The sequence below is a fragment of the Myotis myotis genome, unplaced genomic scaffold (assembly GCF_014108235.1).
Source record: "Myotis myotis isolate mMyoMyo1 unplaced genomic scaffold, mMyoMyo1.p scaffold_m19_p_1, whole genome shotgun sequence".
Classification (NCBI taxonomy): domain Eukaryota; kingdom Metazoa; phylum Chordata; class Mammalia; order Chiroptera; family Vespertilionidae; genus Myotis; species Myotis myotis.
Genome location: NW_023416313.1, coordinates 123,370,658 through 123,397,324, shown reverse-complemented (window position 1 = coordinate 123,397,324; position 26,667 = coordinate 123,370,658). Strand labels below are relative to the sequence as shown.

Here is a 26,667-nt window from a genome sequence, read left to right as displayed (position 1 = left end):
TAAGGAAATTCAAATAGAAATACAGAGAACATATGAGAAATATAAAGGTTTATTCCCAGGACTCACAGAGTTTGCCTCCTTTCACATACTGCCTCCTAAAATCTTTGTTCTCTGGATGCAAAGGGCTGATATATTTCCATAGCCGCTTAGCCCAGGTTCCTCACTTCTCTCCTGACCTGTCTCTACATGGGGGATGCCTCCTAGCAATCCAACCTGCAAGAGTCTCATTTTTGACAGAAGCCATATCATCTCATTTATTTCATTCAACTGACTGCTCCCCCTAACTTATTTCTCTCCCTAAGTTATGATTGATTTCCAGCCTAAGAGACATGTCATATACCTATGTGGCAGATACAGTAAATAATCTCATTTGCCTTCAGCAGCAGGAGTGTGGCTTCACCCTTGCATGTTGTGGCAGAGATACCCACTGCTTATTGAATATGCATGTGCTCCCCCACTTTTCTCAGAGCCCTTACAATTTGGTAGGGCCATGTATCAATCCTAGGTTGCAGCATCAAGAAAGTAATCTTTTGCTCAGAGACTAGAAGCCAAACATTGTGGTTGGTATTGCAGCAAGAAGCAAACAGCCTGATCCTTCACTCACTGCTGGGAATAGAGCTGTCCTGTAGAGCCACTGAACCTGCAGTCAAGCTTGGGTAAATTGAACATATGTGTTAAGCCACTAATAGTTGGGAGTTTGTTTCTTACCACAGCAAGGGCTAGCCTACACTGACTAATATCTGGCCTAAGTGTAAAGAGAGACCATAGTACCATGCATTTCAAAGCATTCTTATAACAGTAGACATTTGGTAACAAGGAGACTTTCTTTCACACTGAAGAGGCAGTGCAGAGTGGCATTTAGGATATATTAGACAGATATGTGTTTGAATCTTGGCAATGCCACTTAATACCTTGTTGTGTGATATTAGTTTCATTTCTCAGCCTCTCTGAACTTCAGTTATTTTTAACCTCAAGTCACAAGGTGTTTTAAGAGTTCATTGAATCATCTAGTAAAGTATGGTACACAGTTTCTTAACTCCTTCAAAAAATCCATTAAGGAGTTAAGAAGTTTATGTAGAGTAGATTCAATAATGTGCTGTCTGACTGGTTGAAGCACACATATCTGATGTCATAACTCTGTTTGCTTAGGGAACAAGGAAAAGACCTAACTGGAGTCACTCCCGGGACCTCTGCAACCACACAAACTTAATAATAAACAGGTGAAACTAAATTGAAAGGATGACAGAAAGACTATTTACTCTTACAACTAATAGGAATTTAGGTGACTGAAGTACATATAAAATTAAGCATTGAGCCAAGAAAATTATTTTAAGACTCCAAAATATAATGTCCTTTTAGATGGAAGGCTTGAATAAGAGTAGAAGAATTGCAAGAGATCTTACTAAGATAATTGACTCTGTTTTAGATCATATATTCAAAGTCAAGGAGCAATTTCACCATTATTGAAAACTTTCAGAAGCTGGACAAAATTAGAGAAATGATAGCTCCAATAAACAAGAAATGGCTTCCCAACAGGGTTGAATCGACATGGCCAGCACCACATTTCTGCAAGATAATGAGATTCTATGTTGGCCATTTGAAGAAGAGTGTGGAATTAGCTTCTGTCAAAAATGATGGAGAGAGGAAGATGTCCAAGTCATTGAAAGGAACATCACAAGGGACCATGACCTGACAAGTCATCCTGTTCAAGCTTTACATGGGCGAGACTCAGTTGCACCTTCCCGGGCAGCATGCCCATTAATGCAGCCAGAGGAAGTGACTTTCTAATTCCATTAACAGGTCAGTGATAAAATTAGGTATTGACTATGAATGTTAGACATTTATTGAACTCTTACATCATAATAGGTACCATGCCATTCAGATGTGGAGGCAATCTTTCTGTACAGAAAAATCCCCTCAGGAGTCCTCTTGGACAATAAAGCTCCATAATCTGACAGTTACTCACTTGTAAAAAGGACCCTCAGGAACAAGATTAGAGGTCATAAAAGAAGGATTAAATAGGGTTTGTGTAGTTTTACCATCGGGATTTTAACCTGTTCACAAACTGGCCCTCCCCTTCTTCCCCTGACTGCCCTATGATGTGTAACAGAGTATTTACTGTGCTTTTGTAGCTTTTCAAAATTTTTATCCAGAGAAAATATTTCTTCAGCTCTATCTCTTCTCAGAAAAGCCCACATTTAGGCTCCTCCTAAGTGATCTGGAAGAATGGCCACAAAGTGCTTCTGAGTGAGATTTCCAACTTACTAATTTTACTCTGTTTTCCAGGCTGCACTGTGTTCAGATGCTTCTGAAAATTACTTTATGAGACCTGCAGGGATGTTTTCCAGCCTCTGAGTGTCCCTTAACCATGATTGGAAGCAAGGCAAACTCTCGCACAACTGGTTCAGTGTAATTGCAGACTGTGTAGGTGCTTCTCAAACCTGAATGGATGGGAATATGGGTCACCTGGAGATATTGCTAAAATTACTCAGCAGATTTGCAGTTTGGCCCAAGACTCTACATTTCTAACAGGCATCCAGGTGCTGTTGATGCTGGTTCTTGATTAGCAAGGCCCTATGTAAGCATCTCACAAGATAATGCAAGACTGTGGAATGATAGGAGGGTTGGGGGGGCATGAGACCAGATACATCCTGAACTCTTCACTAAACCTCTCTAAACTTTGGAGTGCTCATTGATAAAGTGGGATAATTACAAAAGTTACCCCACAGAGCTGTTCTCAAATTAAAGAAATTGCCATAGGAGAGTCCCATGAAGTAGGTTTTTCTCTGAAATGATGGGATCAGTTCATAGGATCTTTATTGCTGACAAACAATTGACATGCATGGGATAACATCGTGTTCTAGTCTGTATCACTTTACAATGTTTATTTGTAATATTAAAAGTAAAAGTCAGTTATCCTCCTGGTCTCACATGCTTCTTGGTGTTCAGTTCTACTCAATTTGAGGCTCTCTTCACTCATGTTTTCAACCTCCAAGGCGAAAGCTGTTTAAGATCCCTTGGTGGACATAGTTTAGGAAGATAGAGCTAGTTCTTGGTAAAGCTGATTTTTAATTCAATACATCAGCTATAATTACCATTTGGAAGTGGAAACATTATGGAGTGTTACAAAATCCATTTGATTTTCAAAAAAATATAGTTCAATTCAGCACAAGTGGCAATTAATAAGTTAGCAGGGAAACAGGAGATGGAACAATAAATGATTTTCATGTTTTACGTTAAATGCTTCAATTCTCATGACATTTAATTCCTGATTTGGGGAAGTACTATACATTGATTTAGCTAATTAAACCCACTAAGAAAAGCCCAGCTTAGCCATTAATTTGGGATAAGAAAGAGTTGAAAAGCTTCTATATTTTAGGTCTTCTCAAACAATGAAACAGATATAATAATCCACTAGAGGCCCAGTGCATGAAATTAATGCACAAGGGGGGCAGTGTCCCTCAGCCCGGCCTGCACCCTCTCCAATCTGGGACCCACGGGGATTGGGCCTAAACCGGCAGTCAGACATCCCTCTCACGATCTGGGACTGCTGGCTCCTAACCGCTTGCCTGCCTGCCTAATTGCCCCTAACCACTCTGCCGTCTGGCCTGATGTCCCTAACTGCTCCCCTGCCAGCCTGATCACTCCCTAACTGCCTTCCCCTGGTGGTCTGATTGCCTCTAACTGCTCTCCCCTGCTGGCCTGATCTCCCCTAACTGCCTCTGCCTCGGCCCCCACCACTGTGGCTTTGTCTGGAAGGACATCCAGAAGATCTCTGGTCTAATTAGCATATTACCCTTTTATTAGTATAGATGGCCATAAACATTTTTCAAAAAGTATGTCTGGATTAATTCTGATAGATTCCTTGCAAGTCATCATGTTTTCTGGAGAAACATCTATAAGTATAAATACAATTTAAGTTCCATCTCTGACTCTTCTCTAAGCAGAGAGATCTAAAATTCCATTCAATAAAGAAAATGCCCTATTGTTGTTAGGGGTAAAAGGTATAAACATCCAGAAAAAAGCAGAAATGTGGATTCACTAGCAAGAGCTGTGCAGAGCAGCCCATCCCTCATGGAGTTCCTATGCTCTCAGAAGTAAGTTTTCCTAAACCAGAGGAAGATAAAAAATAATTATTTGTCCCTGAATAATGAGGATTAAGGTAGGCCAATATTGTAACAAGTTTTCTACAGGATCCTATTCAGCAATAATTTTATTTTTTGGCTGCCATTATTAGTATTACTACTATTATTTTGTTCCCAGATGGAATAGAATTTTTCCAAAGAATTACCAAATAGCCAGTAGTAATGACATGCTCAACTTTGCCCTAAAGCATCTAAATTTAGCGTGGTGCATGCATAAAGACCATCATATTTATTAGCTGTTTTCTACAAGATCAACACTTGCCAATAATTGTGAATTTCATTATAAAAAAAAAACTTAAAAGTACTTTGCCAAATGGAATATAGATATTTGACACAAGATTTGGGGTTGAAAATTTTTCACTTATAAAGCTGAATTCACTATTCATTATCTTGATAAGTGTCTAAGTTGGATTGATATTCTACCTTCAGGAAATATCTTCTTAATCTTTTTGCCTTATTAGGATATTATTTTTAAAAAAGAACCTAAAAAAAAACCACTTTGAAAGTTATTTGTTGCTGGAATAATACCAATTTCTTTAACAATACCAAAGCTAATATAATAAAAGCCATCAGGTTTGAGATATTTTATAAAAATTTTTAATTCAACTGTTTCTTTGGAATGTAGTAGTCATAGTTTGGAATTTAAGTTACATTTCAGTTCTATGCAGTTTTTCTACTACTCAGTGTCTGAGAATACAAATGTCAGTTAAAGTTAAGGCTTCGCTGTTCATTTTGAAACAACAATTTTTACAAGTGTCATACTATCATAGAAAATAAAAATTTCTGTAAAAAAAACTTGCACAAAATTTTATGATGGTACAAAACACGAAGCAGTAATATACCAGTAAAATGAAAACATTTTACTACAGGAGGTTTTATAGATTTCAATAAAGAAAAAATATGTTATTTTACACCTTTAAAAATTACAAAACAACCTAAAACAATATAAACTGGACATTTTGTAACACTGACTTTACAAATTAATAATTCTATAAACATATATTTTTTAAATATATTTATCAGTGCAAGATACTTTAAAATTTAAAGTCTCAGTATCATTTTTCCTTGGCTGAGGACAACTTTAAATTCATTGCCTTAAAAAAAATTAAGTCTTAGTGCTTTTGTCCTGGTATGATTAAAACAACTGAATGAATGCCTCTGGGGACAAAAATCTATTCTTCTTTCATAGTGATCAATACTTTCCTGGAAACAAAATGCATTTTCAATCCAATTAAGCCAAGATGAATGGACTGTCTCCTCCATGATACAAATGTGATTCCCACAAATATTTCTGAGTGAGCCCTGTAGCAATGCAGAAAGGGAGGAAAGTCTCAAAGTTCTATGTACAATGAGCCATGACCACAAATAGAGTGAAAACAACCAAAGCTTCTTTGGATTAATTCATATGCTGCTTGATAAGATATTTGCTTCTTTGAGCTGTTAGAAGCTTAGGTCTTACCAGTCCCAAGGCAGGCTTTTTCTTTGTGAGCAATTGAAAGTTTTTAAAGCATTCACTCAAGTCTCTGTTTTCTCTGGGTTACTGCTGACGGAATTTTAAAAAACATTTGTTTTGACTTTATTCATTTTTATCCCCCTTTTTATCTGAAAATACTTCACCACCAGGTACCAGGATTTCTAGCCGCTTTCTTAAATTAACTATTCTTTCTTCACTTTCCTTGTCTTATCCAATACCTAAAAAGGAAGGTTTTCATGGATCAGTTTTGCATATTTGGATGTAAAAACCTCATGGTTTTGGATATTTGAAGAATTGTATCTCGTCCTTCCTTTGGGTCTCACTTGAAAACCAATTAATATCATTTCTTCTCTCAATTTATCATTATTTCTATTAAATGCAAACATTTCTATCAAAGATTATTTTGATTGGAATAGACAAATGGCTTAAGGAAAAAAGATACTGTCACTTTAACCAGTTAACAAGAAAACCAAAGTTAGACTTTGGAGGACAGAGTTAGGAATTTCCCTTATTTATTTATTTACTTACTTATTTACTTACTTATTTTTTAAGCATAAATTCTAGTAAAATTTTTTGCCATTACCAGCAGGTTAAAGCTGCAAGTTTCTTTTCTGGACAATGGCAAATGCTTAAATTTAAGAGAGAAAAGACAGAGAGATAGGAGAGAAAGAGTTTACATTTGAAAATACATTCCATATGAAAGAACAATAGGAGAGAATATTGCAGCTTTATACAAAAGGATCAAGAGACACAAAATTGAACTGCAGAAAAAACAGAAGAATTAAGCCACGTTGCCAAATCTTCCCAGCCCTTGCTTTTCGGGGGAGGGGATGGGAGGTGGAGATGGGGGAGGGGTGGGAGAAAGGGCTGACATCTTACACTAAAATATACTTTCTTTTTAGTCAGTGGGTCACCAGGGTTTGATTCAAGTTGGGCTTTCACCATCAAAGAACAGAGCAGGTCGTAATAGAACACAATGTGAACCAGTACAAACAAAAAGGCACTTGAGAGGACATGGACTAGCCAGTGCCGTGGATTTCCCTTGTGGCTGTCAGCAGCACGCCCAGTTGCCAGCAGTGTCTGGTGATGGCAGTTTTCTGTATGGAGTTCACAAGCACGAGGTTTAGTACAACACTGGAAACATCAAGGAAATTTGACGATATTGCTTCATAAACAGAGTTCACATACTATACTGGTACTGAAGCTACAGTACTTTAAAGTAAAACCCTAATCCTTCTTTGCCTATGCACAATGTGGGCGATTATACACAGGTACGGCTTCAGGAGTCCACCAAAATGCAGATATTCTAATATACTGTGGGCATGGGCTACAGGTAGCATGTCCATCAAAAGGGCCCCAGGGAATATACTTGGCACCAGTATCTTGGATTTTGCACAGTTTCAGAAAAGTATCCATAAAAAGAAGGGGAGAGAGGGGGAAGGGGAATCAAAATGAATCATTAAGTCAATCATACTTGGTCTCAACACCAGCATTTGATTATTCAAATTAAACCAACAGAAAAAAGCTGACTGTACATGATTCCGATTGTTAATACAGCTAACTTGTTCATGTCTGTCGGCCATACTCATTGAAACTCCTGAGAAAAGCCTGGCTCAGCGTCATCGACGCATTTCCCAGCCTGTACAGTGAAAGATCAATACACTCAAGTTATGTCCTTCACCTCAATTCTCCAAATGTCTTTTCATCTGTTTGCCTTCATGCCTCTGAATAAGTACTCTGTGTATTCAGTTTGTCTTTTTTCAACTTCACACCATCCACAAGTTCGAAGTTATAGTTCTCCAGGGCAGATAAGTTTCTTTCTGACATCCCATTATGCCAACAAGCACAGTACAGCACGACCCCACAGACAGCACCCAGGAGGACACCCAGGGCGCTCATGGCTATGATGGTGATGAGGATGGGATCCAAGGTCTTCAGAACATTGCCCGGCTTCTTGGAGATGTTCTCATCACCTTCTCCCAGACCCTCGTATCCTGGGGTGCTCCCTAGGGAAGAAAACAAAAATCTATGAGACCTGTCAATGTATCAGATGGAAGTGGGCAGAAAAATAGAGAAAAGGACAGAAAAAGGAGAAAATCACATGCTTATTTTGCTTGTGCTCTCCCCAGAGCCTGTGGGAGCTTCCTGAAGTGGGGTTTGGCTCCCTCAATGCTGGGAAACAGCCAGGTTTGTGTTTGACTCATTGTTGGGAATGGAGGTGTGGATGGCAAGGGAGCTGGGACTTGGTCAGCTAGCTTAGCACATGGAAACAACCAATTCTGGGTAAACAGTGGGTTTATGTTATAATCTAATTCAGATTTCATGTAACCCACCATCTGTGCTAGATTGTAATCTGTCATTTTAGTCCTTGTCCAGATTAGTCATTAAGCTTTGCAAAATGCTGAGTCACACATTTATCTGGCAGAAGATTTAACCTTTCCCTGTGTATTCGTCTGATGCCCACCCAGAAATCAGGAAACCTCCCAATCTGCCCTTTCATGGAGTGCTGTGTCCAGTGCCTGGAACGGTTTACACAAGTGTTTGTTCTCCCACATGAAGATCTTCACTTCAGGCAACTTTCTCCAAGTCTACAGTGACTTCTCTTAAGAAAAAGAGATCGTTCAGAACAAGGAATGCTTGCTGTTGAAATTAAAAATGGGCCATGGGAGAAGAAACCTGGATGGCGGCATAGGTAAACACCTGAAATTGCTGCCTCGCACAACCACTTCAAAATTACAACTAAAAGACAAAATGGACATCATCCAGAACCACAGGAAGGCTGGCTGAGTGGAAATTCTACAACTAGAAGGAAAGAGAAAAGCACACTGAGACTCAGAGGAGGTGCAGAAGTAAACTGCAGAGCTGGGCCTCTTCTGGGCACCTCTAAAACCCAAACAAAGAAGAGGAATCTGCAGATCTCTCCATAACTCCTGCTGGGTAGCCTCAGGAAGAGGCTAAATTAGCACCTCCTTAGAGACCCAAGAGCCAGTGTACCCAGTGGTCAGAGTGGGACCATCCAGATTACAACTCCTCAGATCCATAAGGGACACACTCAGGGGGCAGACTCAGTGAGCACCAAAGCCCCACTGAAGCAAGTCTTGACTCATAAGGGTGTCTCCAGCACAGAAGTTCTTCCACCGTAGACACTGCTGATTCTCACAGCCAATTGACCTGGAGGTCAATTCCTTCCAGTGATACCAACAACAATCAAGGCTTAACTACAACAAGACTGTGCACACAGCCCACAAAGGAGTGCACCAAGAGTGTCCACCTCAGGTAATTGGGGAGGCTGAGCCACTTGGGCCCTATAGGACCCCTAGCACACAAAGCCACAATATCAACACAGGGAAGCAGCCAACATGTGGAGACAAAGAAACAGGTCACAAATGACAGAAATGGAGGAACGCAAACTACTGGATATAGTGTTCAAAACTACGGTTATAAGGTTTTTCAAGAATTTTCTAGAAACTGCCAATAAATTTAATGAGACCCTCGAGGGTATGAAAAAGGGCCAATCAGAAATTAAGCATACACTGACTGAAATAAAGAATAATATACAGAGATCCAACAGCAGACTAGAGGATCGCAAGAATCAAGCAAAGATTTGAAATATGAAGAAGCAAAAAACACCCAACCAGAAAAGCAAAAAGAATACAAAAATATGAAGGTAGTGTAAGGAGCCTCTGGGACAACTTCAAGCGTACCAACATCCGAGTTATAGGGGTGCCAGAAGAAGAGAGAGAGCAAGATATTGAAAACCTATTTGAAGAAATAATGACAGAAAACTTCCCCTACCTGGTGAAAGAAATGGACTTACAAGTCCAGGAAGCACAGAGAACCCCAAACAAAAGGAATCCAAAGAGGACCACACCAAGACACATCATAATTAAAATGCCAAGAGCAAAAGACAAAGAGAGAATCTTAAAAGCAGCAAGAGAAAAACAGTCAGTTACCTACAAGGGAATACCCATACGATTGTCAGCTGATTTCTCAACAGGAACTATGCAGGCCAGAAGGGAGTGGCAAGAAATATTCAAAGTGATGAATGCCAAGAACCTACAACCAAGATTACTTTACCCAGCAAAGCTATCATTCAGAATTGAAGGTCAGATAAAGAGCTTCACAGATAAGAAAAAGCTAAAGGAGTTCATCACCACCAAACCACGATTATATGAAATGCTGAAAGGTATTCTTTAAGAAGAGGAAGAAGAAGAAAAAGGTAAAGATAAAAATTATGAACAACAAATACATATCAACAAGTGAATCTAAAAATCAAGTGAATAAATAATCTGATGAACAGAACAAACTGGTAAATATAATAGAATCAGGGGCATAGAAAGGGAGTGGACTGACAATTCTCAGGGGGAAAGGGGTGTGGGGGGTGCGGGAAGAGACTGGACAAAAATCATACACCTATGGAGAAGGACAGTGGCGGGGGGGGAGGGGTAAGGGCAGAAGGTGGGGTGGGAACCGGGGGGAGGGGAACTATGAGGGGAAAAAAGAGGAACAACTGTAATAATCTGAACAATAAATATTTATTTTAAAAAAAGAAATGGGCCATGGCTCTTATCTAGAGAATGTGTCTGTGCTGTGCTAAATAGAACCCATTTAATAATCAGCATCTTTGCAGCCCTGGGGGTTTCCCTAGAGAAAGTCATACTGCCCTGCAGTTCAGTCTGTGGAGAAATGTTTTCTCTAGAGGAAAACATGAGAGATTATGAACATGGGAACTTTGAGCTTAATTACCTGGTACTAGAAATTATACTAAAATGTTAATGTGCAACATGCAGGGTGTTTACTTAGTGGTGTTTGGATCAACAAAGATCCCAATCAAAGAAAACTAAACATATGACATGCAAGTCCCTAAACAGGGGACAACATCCCATGGCAAAACATTGGTTTGAAACAACCTTTAGAAATGTTTACATCTCAGAACAGGAGATGTAGCTAAGCTAAATGAGCCATGTATCTTTGTCAAGTTCAAGTCTGGCTGTGGTAGGACTACATTGCTAATAGCAACAGATGCTGATGCAGATGGGCAGGGCTGGGACAAGTGTTCAATGACTCACAACTGCTGGCTGAGGTGTAGAAGCTTATAGAAATAAAATAACACCAGGCAAGGCCTAACTCTGATCAAATGTCTTAAATTGGATCACCAACCAGTGTTCAAAGAAAACACATTTTCAAGTTAATCAATCTCAAGTCAGAGGCTACCACCTAAACAGCAATGCTACTTAAGGCAAGTCACTGCCCTGAATTTCAGTCTCCTCATCTGAAAAAATGGAATAAATATACCTCAGAGGAAGAGGGTAGCTGTGAGGAGTAAAGAGATAATCTATGCAATAAGTAAAGTGCTTGGGGCATTCTAGCTCCTCAATAAATCCTTATCCTCATCATCACAAAACTAGGGTTCCATAGATAAGGATGGGAACATATGGACCAAACTCAACAGATTGCTGCAGACACTGGGCTCCAGCTCTTTAAAGATCATATCTGGATATCAACCAGGCCCAAGTATTTGGGTTGGTTTCAAATTACAGTATGAAGATCACTGTAGGTTTTGGGTATATCACAGTCCTCACTAGTTTTCTATTTCCATTGTTATCAAATGAGACTGGTTCTCTAAGTCCTCTTCCAGCTCAGAGAGGGAAGGCCATGGCTGATATCCTTCCCCACAGCTCAACCACTTACACAAGCCAGACTGTCACAGAGGCTCCTCAAGATTTTGGGGCAGCTTAGATTGGATTGTGATAGAAAGTTTCTCTATAAATATAATGAAATCCATAGAAAACTATTTTAAAAATTGGTCAAGAAGACACATTTACCTGTTTCATCAATTTTATTTTCTGGGTTCTTTGTATCCAGGTCTGCTGGTCCTGACAAGTCAAACAAAATTAAAAGAGATATTTGAATTGCCAACAAAATACAATCACACAAAGTACATAAACTTTACACAAACATACCCACTCACACACATGCACTTACACACACAATCATGGTTCAACTGGGTTTCTTTTGGATTTTTATTTACTGCTTTTTAAAAAAATTTCCCCTAATGTTTTCAACCAATCCTGTCAAATCACTGACACTTTAGGCATTATGTATATTCAATATATTATATAATGAAAACTTTGTAAATTGCTGAAGTGACCAAAATCCCAAAAGGCCTCCTTTGTCTTAAGTTCACTCAACAAGGTCATTCCATTTTGTTACAATTAACATCATATTATGTAATAATATATAACAAAAGTTTAAGTGTAGCAAATGGAGCTTAATACTAATTACTGTGCTATTACATTGCTATTAGTGATGCTATTTATAATTCTATATTAAGAACCAGGGGATATGAATTAGTTTTGTCAGATTTTTATTATATATATATATATATATATATATATATATATATATATATATATATCTATCTCAGACCATAAAAAAACATAAACTTTGAAATACTAGGCAAAGTTTCAAAATATAATATATTCTTTTGAATCATTTAAAATATTTTAAGAGTCAGAAATATCTACTTATCTGTAATAAAACAAAGAATATGGCTTCTATGATTCATTAACAATGTAATCTTAAATTCACTGTGATCAACATTTTCAAAGACCTGCAGTTTTGTTTATACATCCAAATATTTAGAATTATCCAGGTGTCTGAGTTTTCTACTTTTCACCAAAGTGTTTTAGCATGGCACATATATAGCCTGTAAATTGAGAATTTTTTTTATTATGATCTTTGGAATCCACATCATTACATATATAGCTTTATACGTACCAACCAGACATTCTAAAAATGAAGGAGAGGTAATAGGGTAACTAAAGGAAAACTATTCTGATTTTTGCCCTGTTGCACCACATTATTCATTTCACATGATAGTCTCATAGCCCACAGTGAAATTCCAGGTCTAGATGAATAAGACAAAGACCATCTCATGCCAAGAATCCTACCCTTGGTTTCTATAGAACTTGTACTTACTTGCACAATCCTCTTGTGAAATGTGGTTATTAATACTAATGTCATCCACTGCAATCCCACCAAGGTTTCCTTTGCCAATTTCACCCTCAAAAATCACCTAACAAAACGAGATCATTTCCACAGTATTTAAATATTCAGTCTTAAACAGCAGTGTTTACAAATGCTTGTTCAGCTTAAGCTATAGCACATAAATAAAATTCATGAGATTTCCCATAAGCACATGCTTTGCTCATCAATTCATATTAACTGCCGGGCGATGGCATTAAACTCCTCACACTCTTTTTATAATACAAAACTTAAAACTGAAAAAGGCAGGAAATAAAAGGAATGTTCATTGTTACAGCCCATTATAAAGTAACATCTTTGCTCCTTTATCAGATAATTAGTTCTATTCCTGTAATGTAGGAGTCTGAAATATGCTACTGAGATTATCATTATTGCAGCAATATCTCAAGTTCAGGGAACCCCTGAAATAATTTTTGGAATGATTCCCACATCTCATTTTATAACCTTCAAAATATTAACCCCATGTCCCTGAAGCAGCTGCCCTCCCCACCGAGGGAAATTTACCTGGTAAAGTTTCAGAGACTTGTGGAGCAGGACACGCCCTTCCTGCCAGTGGTCTCCTTGGTGTCCAATGGCCCTCCAGACCAGCTGGTCATACTCTTCTGGTTTCTGGTAGCGCAGCTTGACCCTTAGTGTGCCCACATGGGAACCAGACATGTGATACCAGAAGGTCATACAGTGGGCCGAGTTCTGGGAATAAACCACAGGGCTCACCAGACGAGCCACTTTGCCTTTCTGATTTTCGTCAGCTTGGGAGTAGATGAAGTTGCCATCTCCTGCTATGACAGAAAACTGTGTTAGAGAGAGTGTCCAAATTTATAATTCCTTTGTCTCTTTTTTTCAACTTTCATCACTCACACCCTTCTCTCCCGAGCTGAGCACCAAAAACCCAAACCTGTTTTGCAGTGGAAAGGGAATGGAGTACAGTTGTTGGGGACCCAAGGTTCAGCTCTGAGCTCTTATAAATGGACATATGATTGGGGGAAGGCTGCAAAGCAGCATTTAGACGCTGCTAATTAGGGATGCATTGGCATAGGGGCACAGGCTGTGACTCAGGGCGCCTCTGCACCATTGCAAGCAGACTGAAAGCACAGGGAAGATTTATTTTTGTACAACTTTAAGATTGCTTCAGCAGCACCTTTGTAAACACAAACATTAAATGGAATAATTTAGATGTATTTTTATTTATCACTAGAGGCCAAGTGAACAAAATTCGTGCATGGGTGGGGTCCCTAGCAGCTGCCGGCTATGAGCTGTGAGCCAGGAGCTGGAGCTCCCCTTTCCCCAGCTGCCTGCTGCCTGCTGCCTCTGCTGGCTGGGGCAGGCCTGGCCAAGGGGAGAGGCCACGGGCGGTTGGCCGGTCGGCCCTGCCTCCTGGTAGAACTCCCAGTTGAACTCCGGGTTGAAGAGACAATTTGCATATACTTTGGTATAACTGCTTGATAATAAGAAAACTGCATTTTCCCCAAATAATATAGTGATTTCCCCCCAAATTCAGATTATTTTTCCCTAGTTTATTTTAATGGCTTATAAATTCCTGAAATAACCCCAAAAGCTTGAGTCTCAACTGTGATCCAGGCTCCTGTGTGATGCAGACTTCTGGTTCAAGGAGAGGAAAGGTTGCATTTTCGAGGCTTTATTAGAATGTGACATCTTGGCAACATAGAGACACTTGAGGAGCTGCCGAGGACTTACTCTAGGCTTTGCTTTTAATTACCCTCAGTGGGAACATTTCCTTTTGCCACCATCTGGTGTAAACACACAAGTCATGTTTCACTGTTTGTTTGCTCTGCAAATAGAAATCGTCTCCTTTATGCCTCACCTGATGTATGTGTGAATCTGATGCTCAGGCCTCAGTGGGCAGCAGCGTATTTTGTTTGCTGTCCCAGAGGCTTGTGCATTTGTGAGGTAATTTTCACTGTACACATGTGCACTGATTCTTGTACTGCTTGCCTGTGCCAACAGTGTCCGGGGAAGTGAGTAAGGGCAGCTTTTCTCCTTCACTTGGGGGCTTATCTGAGATTGCACTGGAAGGAGCATGTTAATGAAACCCATGGGTGGAATAATAAAAGGAGGGAGCAGATAAAAACCACAGCTCCAGGATTATGTTTATGCTCTCAGTGCTTGTGAGCGTCCCCCGTGACCAGCTGACTAAGTCACTCCTGGGGTTTCTCTTATCCGACTAAATTACCAAGTGGCAGTGCCTGTCTGGGAGACAGTGCCATTTCACTGAGATGAATAGTGGATCAGTCCATCAAGATGGACAGCAAACAGGTAGACAACACACCCGTCTTGCCTCGCCCCCTTTCTCCTCCAGGCTTCTGAAAAAAACCTGAAGTTGGAAATCTGCAGAGAGGAAAGACATTTATTGATTCCATGGAGTTGATCTGGGCAATTTCTGGAATAGGCAGAAGACAGAAGGAGAAAACCTGTCAGAGGTAGAAGGAGGAAGGCTGAGCAATCTGCCCTGGCCTTGGCCTGGCTGCCATTGTGGACTTTGAAAATTTTGCTCATGTCACTTTTCGGTTTAAAATGCCTCCCTGGCTCCTCACTGTCTTTAGCCCAGCCCCATATCTAACCACTTCACATGGGAATCTGTCCGAAGCACACCACTGGCGATCCACTGAAACAGACCCCACCGCTCCATCTCTCTGTACATATCATTCCTTATTCAAGCCAAGCTTACACTGTCTGTGGGACAGGCCTGCTTTCTCTGACCCCTCCTATCTTATCTTTCGCCATCATGATCTCCTTTGGCATAAGGCATCCTCAGTCCTCATTCTTCTGTGCTGTGATTGCTTCCACCCCTAGCTAGACTGTGAGCTCTTCAAGGGCAGGGCCACCCTCCCTTAGATGTGTATCTCAAATGCTCAATGCAGCATTTGCCATGTAACAACAGGTCTATACAAATACCATGTGTTCAATGAACCAGGTAAAGATGCTGGGCTTCAGGAATCCTCTATGAGGAGGTGTATAGCTTCATTCTTAGAGGTCAGATCGTTTAACTAAATTCAAAAGCGAGCAGTAAAAGGAGATTGCAACTAGACAGTGTTGATTCAGAAACAATCTCCATGTCTGATTTGCAAAGTTCCCCATCCTGTGTCGGTCAGTCTGTGTGCATGTGTGCTGTCAGGGCTCCTTCCTCTACATTTTCTCACATGAGCCAGCTCCTGCCTTTCAGGTGTAAGGCTCACCCATCACTCTCTGCAAATGATTGTTTCTAGTGCTGCGCAGGCTAGTCAGGACAGGCATGGCACCACAGCCAAGTAAATCAGGGTGTCTGAGAGAACAAAAAGCACAGATTCTTCTCAAGAAACCACACTTCTCAGCTGTTAATCTAAGATAAGCCCTCCTGTTCTGATGCTCAACACATAAAATACTGATATTTTTCCATTCAGGGGTTTTATCATAGTTCTAAGTCAGGAACTCTGTCTTCATTTTCTCAATTAGTGCTTTACTTCTGCAAGCCTTTTAGCTTTTGTCGCTAGCTAACATTGTTTTTAACCTTTGAATGTCAGATCCTACTGAGCCATTTTGCTCTACTTTGCATCAATTTTCCCACCATTACTGCCTTCATTCCAGCTAATTGCATTTGGTTAATTTGATGCCATTTATATGTACAGTCAAAGTAGTTTAAGTTTTCTAAAACTGCTTATCTTAAGATTCAATTGAAAGTATTTCAGAATTGAAGGAGTTCAATTTTATTCAATTTCCTTGTCATTCTCATTAGGCAAAGAGCTAGCTGTGGTGGAAGGAGGACTATTCAACCTACTTAATCATTACATTCACGGGGGGCGAGGGGTGAGAGTGAACAACAAAATGGGAAAGGCATGAAGTACCCTCTGCCCATCCATCAGCCCACTGACCTACTTGCCCAAGCACCAGCTTGGGGGAAACTTTGCTTAATGAGATTTCTCAGCAATAGCAAATGCCCTTCTGGAGAATCTCTGGGAAGCCACTACTGAGTAAGCAGGCCTATAAGCATTGGCGTATGGTATATGTTTGTGCATTGGGTGTTCCTTGTGAGTGTGTGTATGTGTGTTTTTCGTAGGACACTGTTGGCTCTTTATACCATACCTCAAGATGGGTGATGAAATTACTACGAAGGAAACAAGGTGGTGGTAGATAGAAAAGCTCAGGGGGGTGGCTGTCAATTCCCTATTAGAGGGAAAGTAAGACAGGAGGTGGGGTAGCTTGTGACCAGGGGTTTGATGTGGTTTCTACCTGCTCAGATTTAGAATCTTCCCCAAAAGAATAAGAACCCCATCCCACTTTGATCCACTTCCATTTCAAGGGTCCAGAGAGAGCAAGAATAAAGCTCACTTATTGTTTGTTCAGCTGTGTAAATACACAAGAGGGCAAATCTATGTCTGGACTTGGTTTAAAATAGTCCAGAGTCAGGGATAATAGAGACAAAGTAAGATTCCTATGATTTGATAATTTTTGAAGTTGGGCTGTGTACATTTAGAGTTTGTGTTACTATTTCTTTTATACTTTTAAATATGTTGAAATTTTCCATCAAGTATTAAAAAGGTACTAATTCACACGACTTTGCCCAGTTTGTTGTTTTTTAGGAGGTCAATCAGTTGCCAAATTTAACCAGCATTTTCTGCTACTAGTGCTGAAATGTTAATGTTAGGGCAATTGTATCTCTATTAGGGAAAGAGATCTTGTTAATTCCAGGAAATAAAAGCATAAGTGAACGCTCTGCAGTATTTTCTGTGCTCCTAGATTAACAGACCCCAAAACTCTCCACAGTAACCCTTAATTCAAAGAAATGAAGCCACAGTGCACTCTCCAGTACCTGTGTGATCCTGGATCGGTCCCGTTTTGCTGGTCAGCACACTCCATTTGAGTTGCACGTGATTGTCATGTTCCCAGTGACAGAATGTCTTATGAGAACCCCAGCCAAATTCACAGTTAAAACCATACGTTGGAAACTCTTCAGCGGGTGTAAAGGAAAAATAGAGACAAGCAGAGAAAGACAAATATAATCATTTAGATCAGAAAGGCCCTGAATTTGTTCATGGAAAGCACAATTTATACAACTTAACATCTGTTTGAAAATTCTGGGAAAGCCACAAAATCTAAAATTACCAGGAAACTCAAAAGATGCACAGAGATGTCAAAACATTTTCAAAATAACATTTAGTAACTTTTTAAATCCAGCTTTACAAAAAAAAAAATGATGGGCTGTCTGTCAAGTTGGTTTTACATGAAATTTCTGGGAAGGTTACTTTCCAAAGCATGTATGTTATATCCGTATGTAGCATTCTCTCTATTTCTTCAATATTTAATATAAAAGTTGCTATGTTCTTGAGGACGGACTATATAAATTGATACTCACTAATTAAAAGAATCTTAGAAATTGATCCAGGAACCTCAAGTCTAGAAATGTGGCAGGTGAATGCCTCATCCTGGAGGCTATTTGTATTCTCATCACAGCAGCTAATGCTTCCGGTCTTTAGTGTCAGATCTCTGAAGCAGATCTTAAGATTTTTTTTTTTCTTCTGTGCTTTTATATCAGGTCAATTAATTTTAAGTGCAGTTTCTGCTTTTTGAGTGAATTTTAAAATTTGCATATAAATTGTTCATCCACTTAAAAACCTCAATGCAAGGTCATGTAAAACCAAGGCACATTTAAGTAACTACCAGGTATTTTTTATTTTTTATTTTCTTTAATCCTCTCCTGAGATTATGCTTTTTATTTTTTATTATTTTTAGAAAGAGAGGGAGAGAAAAACATATATCAGTTGCTTCCCCTACATGCCCCGAGCTGCCCCTACTAGGGATTTAGCCTACAACCTGGGCAAGTGCCCTGACTGGGAATTGAACCTGCAACCTTTTTGGTGTATGGGATGACACTCTAACCAACTGAACCACAGAAGCCAGGAAAGTTTCTTATATTTTGGATGTTCCAAATGCTGTCTTTGGGACCTAAAATTAAAGTATGGGTGGATTTTCAGGAATTATTTCTCTTATGTGTTCTACAAGGTGCTATACTTGACTATAGTGTTTTCTTAAATCGTTTTTTTTCCCACTCCACCCTCCTTTTGAAAGTAGCTTGAGTTTTAAGCATGAAAAAAATAAAATCATTGATGCTTAGGATTATTTTGGTAAAATGAATCCTAAAGATAAGATGCTCATGCTTCTGTTAGTTCCAGACCTCCATGTAAAATGAAACACAAAGCCGCCTGTTTTCCCTGAATGGCTGGGCAGTGCTCCTCTCTGAGATTAGGCAGTCCACCAGATGGCAGCATTGAAACGGAGAGAAACACACCTAGGGCGACTTGCCCACTGAAGTTAAAAATGTCTCGAAACCATCCCTATGTGCAATAAGGGAAGTATGGTATTATCTGCTGTTTTAGGGAACAACACATAACAGGCTGAGAACATATCTTGTTTTGATCTTCTCTTTAACTTTACTGAAGTATTTAATACAAAATATCTTCTTTCTCCTTTGAGCTTGGCTCCATTGCTCCTCTCTAATTTAACAATGGGAAGAGAAATTTTAATGGAAAGATTTCTTGAATAAATAAGGATGATTTTCTTTGCACTTTTAGTTTCCAAGGAACTCTTTCCGAATGCTAATATATATTTTTGGGAAATATTCACTATATGAAGTGTTAAAACTGAGAAAGATAGAATTTCATTTTCAATGACAATGTGACCTCCCAAAGCATGCATAGATAGGGCCAGTGTGAAACAGTAAACTAGTAAGTGATATGCATAATATGAACATTTTCAGTTAGTGCAAAAGGAAAGTTCCTTCTATTTTGAATGTTCCAAATGCTGTCTTTGGGACCTAAAATTAAAGTATGGGTGGATTTTCAGGAATTATTTCTAGACTTCACAGCCACAGTGTTATTGGAGAGCTGTATTTCATGTGTAGTCTATCAAGACCACGAAATAGGACTTCTTAGAGCATGAGAAACCCTTTCCAAAATGTACCACACTTGTGCAGCAAGGTCAAATCATGCAGATGAAGTGAACTGAACAGGGACTGAATGAACAATCTTGGATGTCAACCACCAAAACCCAGGAATGTACTGTTACATAATCTCATGTTAGAAAATGTTAATATTGGAAAATGTTAATGTGTATTTGGTTTTGGGTTTTCTCCTTAAATGTGGTTTATAAGACAAGCATATACAGGAGGGCAGCAAGCCACTATGGAACACACATTTTTTTGTTATATTTACCTGGTTAATACATTAAATTTATTGTATAATACAGAAAACCACACTATCCATTATTTTGGCTATCAATATTCTGGTGATATCAAAAATATATGAACTTGGGTGTTTTTGCAGTCACCAGGACATGCAACAGCTTTGCCTGAAAAGATGATTTAGGCATTTCTCCTGCTGCAGTGAATGGCAGTTCATCTTGATCTTTCAATGTTCTTTCTAGTTCTATGAATCTAACAGGATGAATTGCTCTAACATTTTGATTTTATTACACTTTGATGTTCTTGTCCTGATTATATAGCTTACTTCTGTTAATCTTGATCATTTAAAGTAAAGTTTTTGAAAATCTATGCATTTTGTGGAGGAAAGGTATAGAGTAAGAGTAGCTCAGTGTTGAAAATTCAAGCCACAGTGTTATTGGATAGAAAGGCTATTAAACATACAAAATACACATATACACTTATAGAAAGGAAAAAGAAAAAAAAAAACAGAGAAAAAAAGACAGAAGGGGAGGAGAAAAGAACTGAGAAAGAAAAAAGCAACGGATGAGTGAAATATGAGTGAACTAGGACTGTTGACTTTTCTTTTTTTATTATTTTTTTTAAAATATATTTTATTGATTTTTTACAGAGAGGAAGGGAGAGAGATAGAGAGCTAGAAACATCGATGGGAGAGAAACATCGATCAGCCGCCTCCTGCACATCTCCCACTGGGGATGTGCCCGCAGCCCAGGTACATGCCCTTGACCGGAATCGAACCTGGGACCCCTCAGTCCGCAGGCCAACGCTCTATCCACTGAGCCAAACCAGTTTCGGCATACTGTTGACTTTTAAATCTTCAAAATATTACCCAATTCTTATTAAATTCATTGGGAATAATCTGGCTAAATTCCTTCTTGACTCTTAAAAATAGCAGAAAATAGTATTCTGAACTTAAAACAATTTTATAGCCACTGTGAGCACACATCAGTGGTGCTTGTTGAACCTCCCTTACTCGCAATGGAATATTAGCACACTGAATTTGAGTGTGTTAACTTGCTTACTTATAGACTGGATGTGTGGTACAAACAAGTGGAGAAGCTGAGGCCCATATAATCAGACGTTATGAATACAATCTAGGAATGTTTGATCTAAGAATGTTTGAAGATCTTCAGAAGGTAAAAGGCTTCATGAGGGGGGAGCTGGATTTAAAATGCAGAATTTTCATCAATTCCTGGCAGAGAATTAATAGGCTTTTATGCATCTGGTTATAACCCAGACAGCATATAAATATTATATGCCCACTGAGTTTATTATATTGATAAGAATCCTCAAAATGAAATCTTGAGACTCTGCTTGAGTCTATACTGGCCTCATCAAATTCAGATTATAATGAGAGTTTAGGGGTCTAATTTTCTACTGCTTGTAAAGACACCTGTAGAATCTGAAGCCTGCAGAACAATGTGGACCTGACCCCTGGGGACACCTCAGAGTTAGACCTGGACTAGATTGACACTCTCAGGTCCTTGTGGAGCATTCTGAACATGCACTGGACTCCTCAAAAAAATCAGATATCCATTATCCACAACCGAAGACTTGCAGATTTTTAATTCAGGCAATAGAAAAACAAGAAACCAGGGTGATTTGTAAAGGACTCTGGGCAGACCCTGGATTTCAAAACTGGACCCTATCAGTAAACCCTGTGGCTTGACATGAACTTCTAATAATGGTCTACCTGGTTCATGATTTGCACATCTGCCCTCTGACTACCGTAGACTCTGTGAGATGGCTGTCTGGTCCTGGAGCTCCTCTGTGAAGCCTTCACACCAATGGCCTTGAGCTCATGCACAAATCAAGTGTGTTCACAAAGTCATTCCTGCTCTGACAATACAGACATTCCACATTTAGGGAGAATGATCCAATTTGGGGATCTGATATATCTTTCTGGTTTTTTTTGCAGTTCTCATTCTCTTTCATTTCTTTAATGACCCCTAGCTCTTTTGATAGGCAAGAGGGGAGATAAAACAGTTCATTGGCAATTTCATAGTGGTTTTAATTAATGCTCTGGCAAGAGACGAAACTAAAACAACAGTTAAAGTGTTTGCTTCATCCCTAGAACTTCCTTGTTTCACCTCACTCCTCTTCTCTAATATTGAGTCAAAGAGAGCCAACTGATGGTTGTTTCACTGAAGGGCTGAAGGCTTTCAGGAAAGGAAGGGAGCAAGCAAGAGGCCATGCTTCACCCATGAGGCAGTTTCAGCCATCCCAGGTTACTACTGCACAATCCATTAAGGCCACATTTTATAACATGAAAAGATGTGGGTAGGACTACAGCTGTTTTGGAATTTTTTGGTGAACATATTATTCTTCTCTTTCATTTTTTGGTATTTGAGGTTTTTGAGCTGTGTGGTAGAAGGCTTTTGGCAACCTGAATACATTACAGGACACTTGGTGTTAAGTCTAACTGAAGAGAAGTTTATTTTGCAGTTAAATCAGGTCAATGGTGATAGGGACCTTTAAGGAAGCATACTAATTAGAACAATCCTTTATACTCTCTGCCTAGCTGGGTAGTGTCATAGTGCTGAGGAAACATTGATATACACCACATGCCTCATTAATAAATGACTGTGGAGGCGAAGCCTGAGTGAGCTTCTATAAAGGAAATGGGAGAAGCTGGAAAGCTGACCTGCTCACCTTACTCTGATGATTAACTTCAAAGTATTTAAAACCTCTGATTGCTTTATACTGACTGTTTTCTTCCGTGTGGGTCTGTAGGAAAGAATTCTACAGAATACTAACACAATACAAAGGAGAGTGAGAGGAGGCCACCATTTAATTGTGGTTGGCCTTGATAAACAGTAAACTAAGGGCCTTAAAAGTCATTGTGCTTTTCTATTAATAAAAGGATGAGGAGGTGCCCTTCATGAGGATGGTCCTTTCCCTACATACAATTAGAGCCCTGGCTTCCTGCGCCCCACTTCGTGGCATGCTCACTGGAAACACTGTTGTAAAACTGCTAACTCTGTGGCAGGCAAAGCTGACAAACTTTGCCTGTCTTGATTTTGTAGAATGGTGATGAAAATAAATAGTCAGGCTACTGCTTGTACGATTTCCTTCTTCTGTAGTTTGCAAACACAGTCCATGTCCTAGATGTGCTGTGGTTAAACAAAGTATGTTAGCCTATTTCTTCAGTTCAGAGCTGGGTTATCACCATTTGGCAATTACTGATAGAGCAGGAAATCTCGCTCTGTGCCACATATACATGTGGATGGAAGGGAAGCAATAGTTATGGCTCATGCTTGGAGACCAGGTGCTGCATGGTATCTCTTTTCTAGGATTTTGAGAGAAGCTGAATCCAGAAGTACAGCAATGCTCTATTTTAGAAGGGGACGGGGAGGGAAAACAGGCATATGGGAAATCAACCACATTTTCTATTTTATTTGATACCTGATTGTATGGTGCTGTCTATTATGGTTGGCTTTTCTGTGGTCAGCACAGTGGTACCACCTGAAAAACAAAAGAGTAACATACAAAAGTGATAAAAATGAAAAATTGTAGAGAATATGCAGTAGAGAAATGTATGCTTACATACATTAGATAGAGGAAAACATTTCCACAGAAAATCCTTCTGTTAATCTCAGCTGTAGTCATTATTTTGTTTAAATTTTGCTCATCACAATGTCAAGCTCAAATAAACTATTATTTTTTACCCAGCACATTTAGTCATAAGACATCCAGGTAGGAGAGAGAATTTGATACTTCATTCCAAGGTCATCCCCTGATTCCTAGACTGAACATGGCATGCCATTGCAACAGTGAAAACAAAGGCCTCCAAATATCCTCAGCAACTGGGGCATTAAACCTGGCCAAGACCTCTAAGTTTTGAAGAGTTTCCCAAGGTTGCAGATGTGTGCCTTCAGGGGAGTTGCAAGGCTGGTCCTACAATCGCTTTTAAAAACTGGTGGTTTAAACTGGGTGGCAGTAGTTCCTCCTTTTTTCCCCCTACAATAATAGTTGTTTATTTTTCCCCAAGGACAGATATTCTGCCCAGTATGTAGTTTGGAAAAGCTGCAGGAAAATGAGAAGGGGAGAAGCATTTCCTCACAGTTCCAAGGAACTGGAGATTGCACAAATAACACCCTGAGCAATGTGAACTTTCAGTCAGTTTGGGTTGACTTTGAAATTGCTGGTCAGGGGACCATGTGGACACTTAGCTGTGTCCTTTTTTCCCCCTTTCTTAGCTCTTCCATTGTCTACTCTTTATCATTATATTTCTGTCCTAAACTTGCCCAACCAGAAGAATCACCTGAACGTTTGTTGAGATTGCAGTTCCCAATCCATTTACCCTCCTCAGATCTCACTGAAAACCAGAATCTCTGGGGGTCAGCCCTTGAAATATGTAATTCTGAAAACTTCTCAGGTGAGTCTTATACTGAAATAAGCTTGGGAAAGAGTGTTTTGCTGTTTATTGCCTACGTGCTTGTTTAGGCATTTCTCCTTAAGAGTGTCTGCACTGCAGACCATGGTCAGAGACTATCTGCTCTCCCAAGAGATAAAGTCCTGGGCAGACTCAGAGTAAGGAAGGCATGGGGTGGACCTATGACTGTCATGAAGAGTTTTGGAGGTGATTATAGGGTGCCATTGTAAACCTACTAATAGTATCATTCAATAAAGATCTGTGATCATCTCTATTGTACCCAGCCCTAGTGCTATCCTGCAGCTCCCAAATATTAGAAATCATCCAGATCATGAATCAGAGCTGCAGAATCATGCTCTTGGAATGGTCTGAAGATTTCTGAGCTAACCTGCTGCCGCACCAAGTCATGTCAACCCTGTTCTCCCAACAAATGTTCCAGCTAAGTGGTCACACAGGTTTGTGGCTTCAATGAGGTAGGCACCAGAAAGAAGGAATTATATATATTATGGGTTAGGAAGGTGACTCTATAATGGCAGAATTGGAGGGAGGCCAAAATACATTAGCATTCTATTCCCGGTGTTCTTTTAGGAGAAAAACTCACTTTATAAAACCAATATGCATTATCCATTTTATTATAGGTTGGAAGCCAAATTCCACTCTTGGGTAAACACAGGTCCAATGTGAAATCTGGCCTCCCAGTGCCTTTGAAGACAATCCTATTATGTAATGAGTTCAAAGCCACTTGCAAATGAATAACTTGGAGGTGAATTTTCACCTTGGCAAGCAAATACTGGAGAGCAAAACCTCTCATTCCCATGCACTTGGTACATTTCACCTGGAATTCAGTGTTGTTTGTAAGAAGTGAGCATTTTACTGTAATAGTTATCTCTCTCTGTATACAAACAGGTCACCCCAGGAGGAGAAATTAAAGCAACAACATCTGCTTTAAAAGACTGAACCCTGTTTAATAGAGCCTTGATCCTAATCTCCTCCACCTATCAGGGTTAAAGTGAGAATGCTTTTAGTTGGTTTTTCTTGTACTGAACATTCAAGACTTGCAGCTCTGAAGGTAAAGCCTGTGCCAGAGTGAGCAAAGAGAATGCAGAGTTGTGTGTGTACCTAGGACGTGACTTGTTTACATGTGAAAAGGCACCTGACTTAGGTGATGGTTTTGCTCCTTGCAAATATTTATATATGCATACCCTTTTTCAGGAAAGGATACCAAACAGCTTCACTACGCAAATTTGGTTATAATGCAATAAATACATATGAAGCATGAAATGCCTTCTAAAATCCCTTCTTGATGAGGGCGTGAAGAGTGCATTATGAGCACCCCAGAAGTTCTTAGTATGATGCATATATTTATAGAATTATTGAGACAAATGTGATGGCCTGAGAAAATAACTCTTTTTTGCCATGGTAATATGAACAGGAATGAAATTTTTTTCTATGTACACAAAAAATGATTTTAAAAGCTGTAGATAAACCATAACCTTAGAGTTTTAAAGGATTGCCAGTTTTCCACTACAAATGACTCATTTTCTGTGGTTTGTAATTGTTGCCATACACAATTTGCTCCAGGCTAATATACTTGCTCTATTTCATTCAAAGGTTTTAGTTTCAATTGATTCAGTAATGAACTGATATAAAAATGAGAAAGTTGGTTGTTCTGATATGAGGAGTAAATCTGAGGCTTTGTTCTAATCTATATTATCTGACACTTTAGGGTATATAAAGAAAAGAACCCTCACCACAGAGGCTAATTGAAAAGGATATACTTCAATGATTGCAGCCATTCCTTTTTATGAGGAATTTCACTACAGATGTGTGAAATGTTCTATTAAAAGCCTGAGGTTTGGGGCAGTGCTTACAGGCAACCCTGGGAAGGTTCTATGGGACCAGGTCCATAGAATGGTTCTCTGTTTTTAACCTTAGCTGTAGGGTTTTCAGCTTGAACTTGACATCTTGCAAAGAAATGGACTGTATTAATTAGAGTAATTTTTGTGGCTTATGGCTACATATATAAGCTTTATTTTCAAATGCACAAAGCAATGTAGCATTTATTGGCCACATAAATGCATTATCCAATAACATTATGCACTGTTATGAAGTTACATGGTAGTGCCTTCAGTTTCACATATGGAAATTAATTTTGTGGGCTCTCTGAATCCTTTCTGGGTAAAAATACAGACCTACATCCAAGGTTTCAATCTAAGTGAGAGTCAGATGCTATATGAAACTGCATTTTGACCCGGATAAAGGTTCCATAGTACCTTTTATAATAGAGTGGAAATTGCCTTGGCCAATTTCAAACTGATACAATTTCATTTCCCCACTTGCCTAACATTTGCTCTGCCATTCCAATTGGAAGAAAAGGTCACTTGCTAGCTTTGAGGGTTTTAGAATATTATGGAGT

At 39.4% G+C, this 26,667-nt stretch overlaps 1 protein-coding gene across 8 annotated transcripts in view; it reads right to left on the bottom strand.

The window, feature by feature from the left end:
* Window positions 1–4,719: 4,719 nt before the first annotated feature.
* NRP1 (neuropilin 1) overlaps window positions 4,720–26,667 on the bottom strand; it is a 183,185-nt gene continuing 161,237 nt past the window's right edge. For 4 of the 8 annotated variants that reach the window (XM_036350799.1, XM_036350761.1, XM_036350784.1 and 1 more), the window contains 6 exons: window positions 23,282–23,341; window positions 17,471–17,608; window positions 13,171–13,445; window positions 12,601–12,697; window positions 11,445–11,495; window positions 4,720–7,625 (listed from right to left, as the gene is read on the bottom strand). In XM_036350799.1, the coding sequence (XP_036206692.1) occupies window positions 7,336–7,625; window positions 11,445–11,495; window positions 12,601–12,697; window positions 13,171–13,445; window positions 17,471–17,608; window positions 23,282–23,341 (911 nt within the window). In that variant the 3' untranslated portion in view covers window positions 4,720–7,335. The remainder of the gene's footprint in view (window positions 7,626–11,444; window positions 11,496–12,600; window positions 12,698–13,170; window positions 13,446–17,470; window positions 17,609–23,281; window positions 23,342–26,667) is intronic. The other 4 variants (XM_036350775.1, XM_036350789.1, XM_036350768.1 and 1 more) reach the window with 3 other exon arrangements.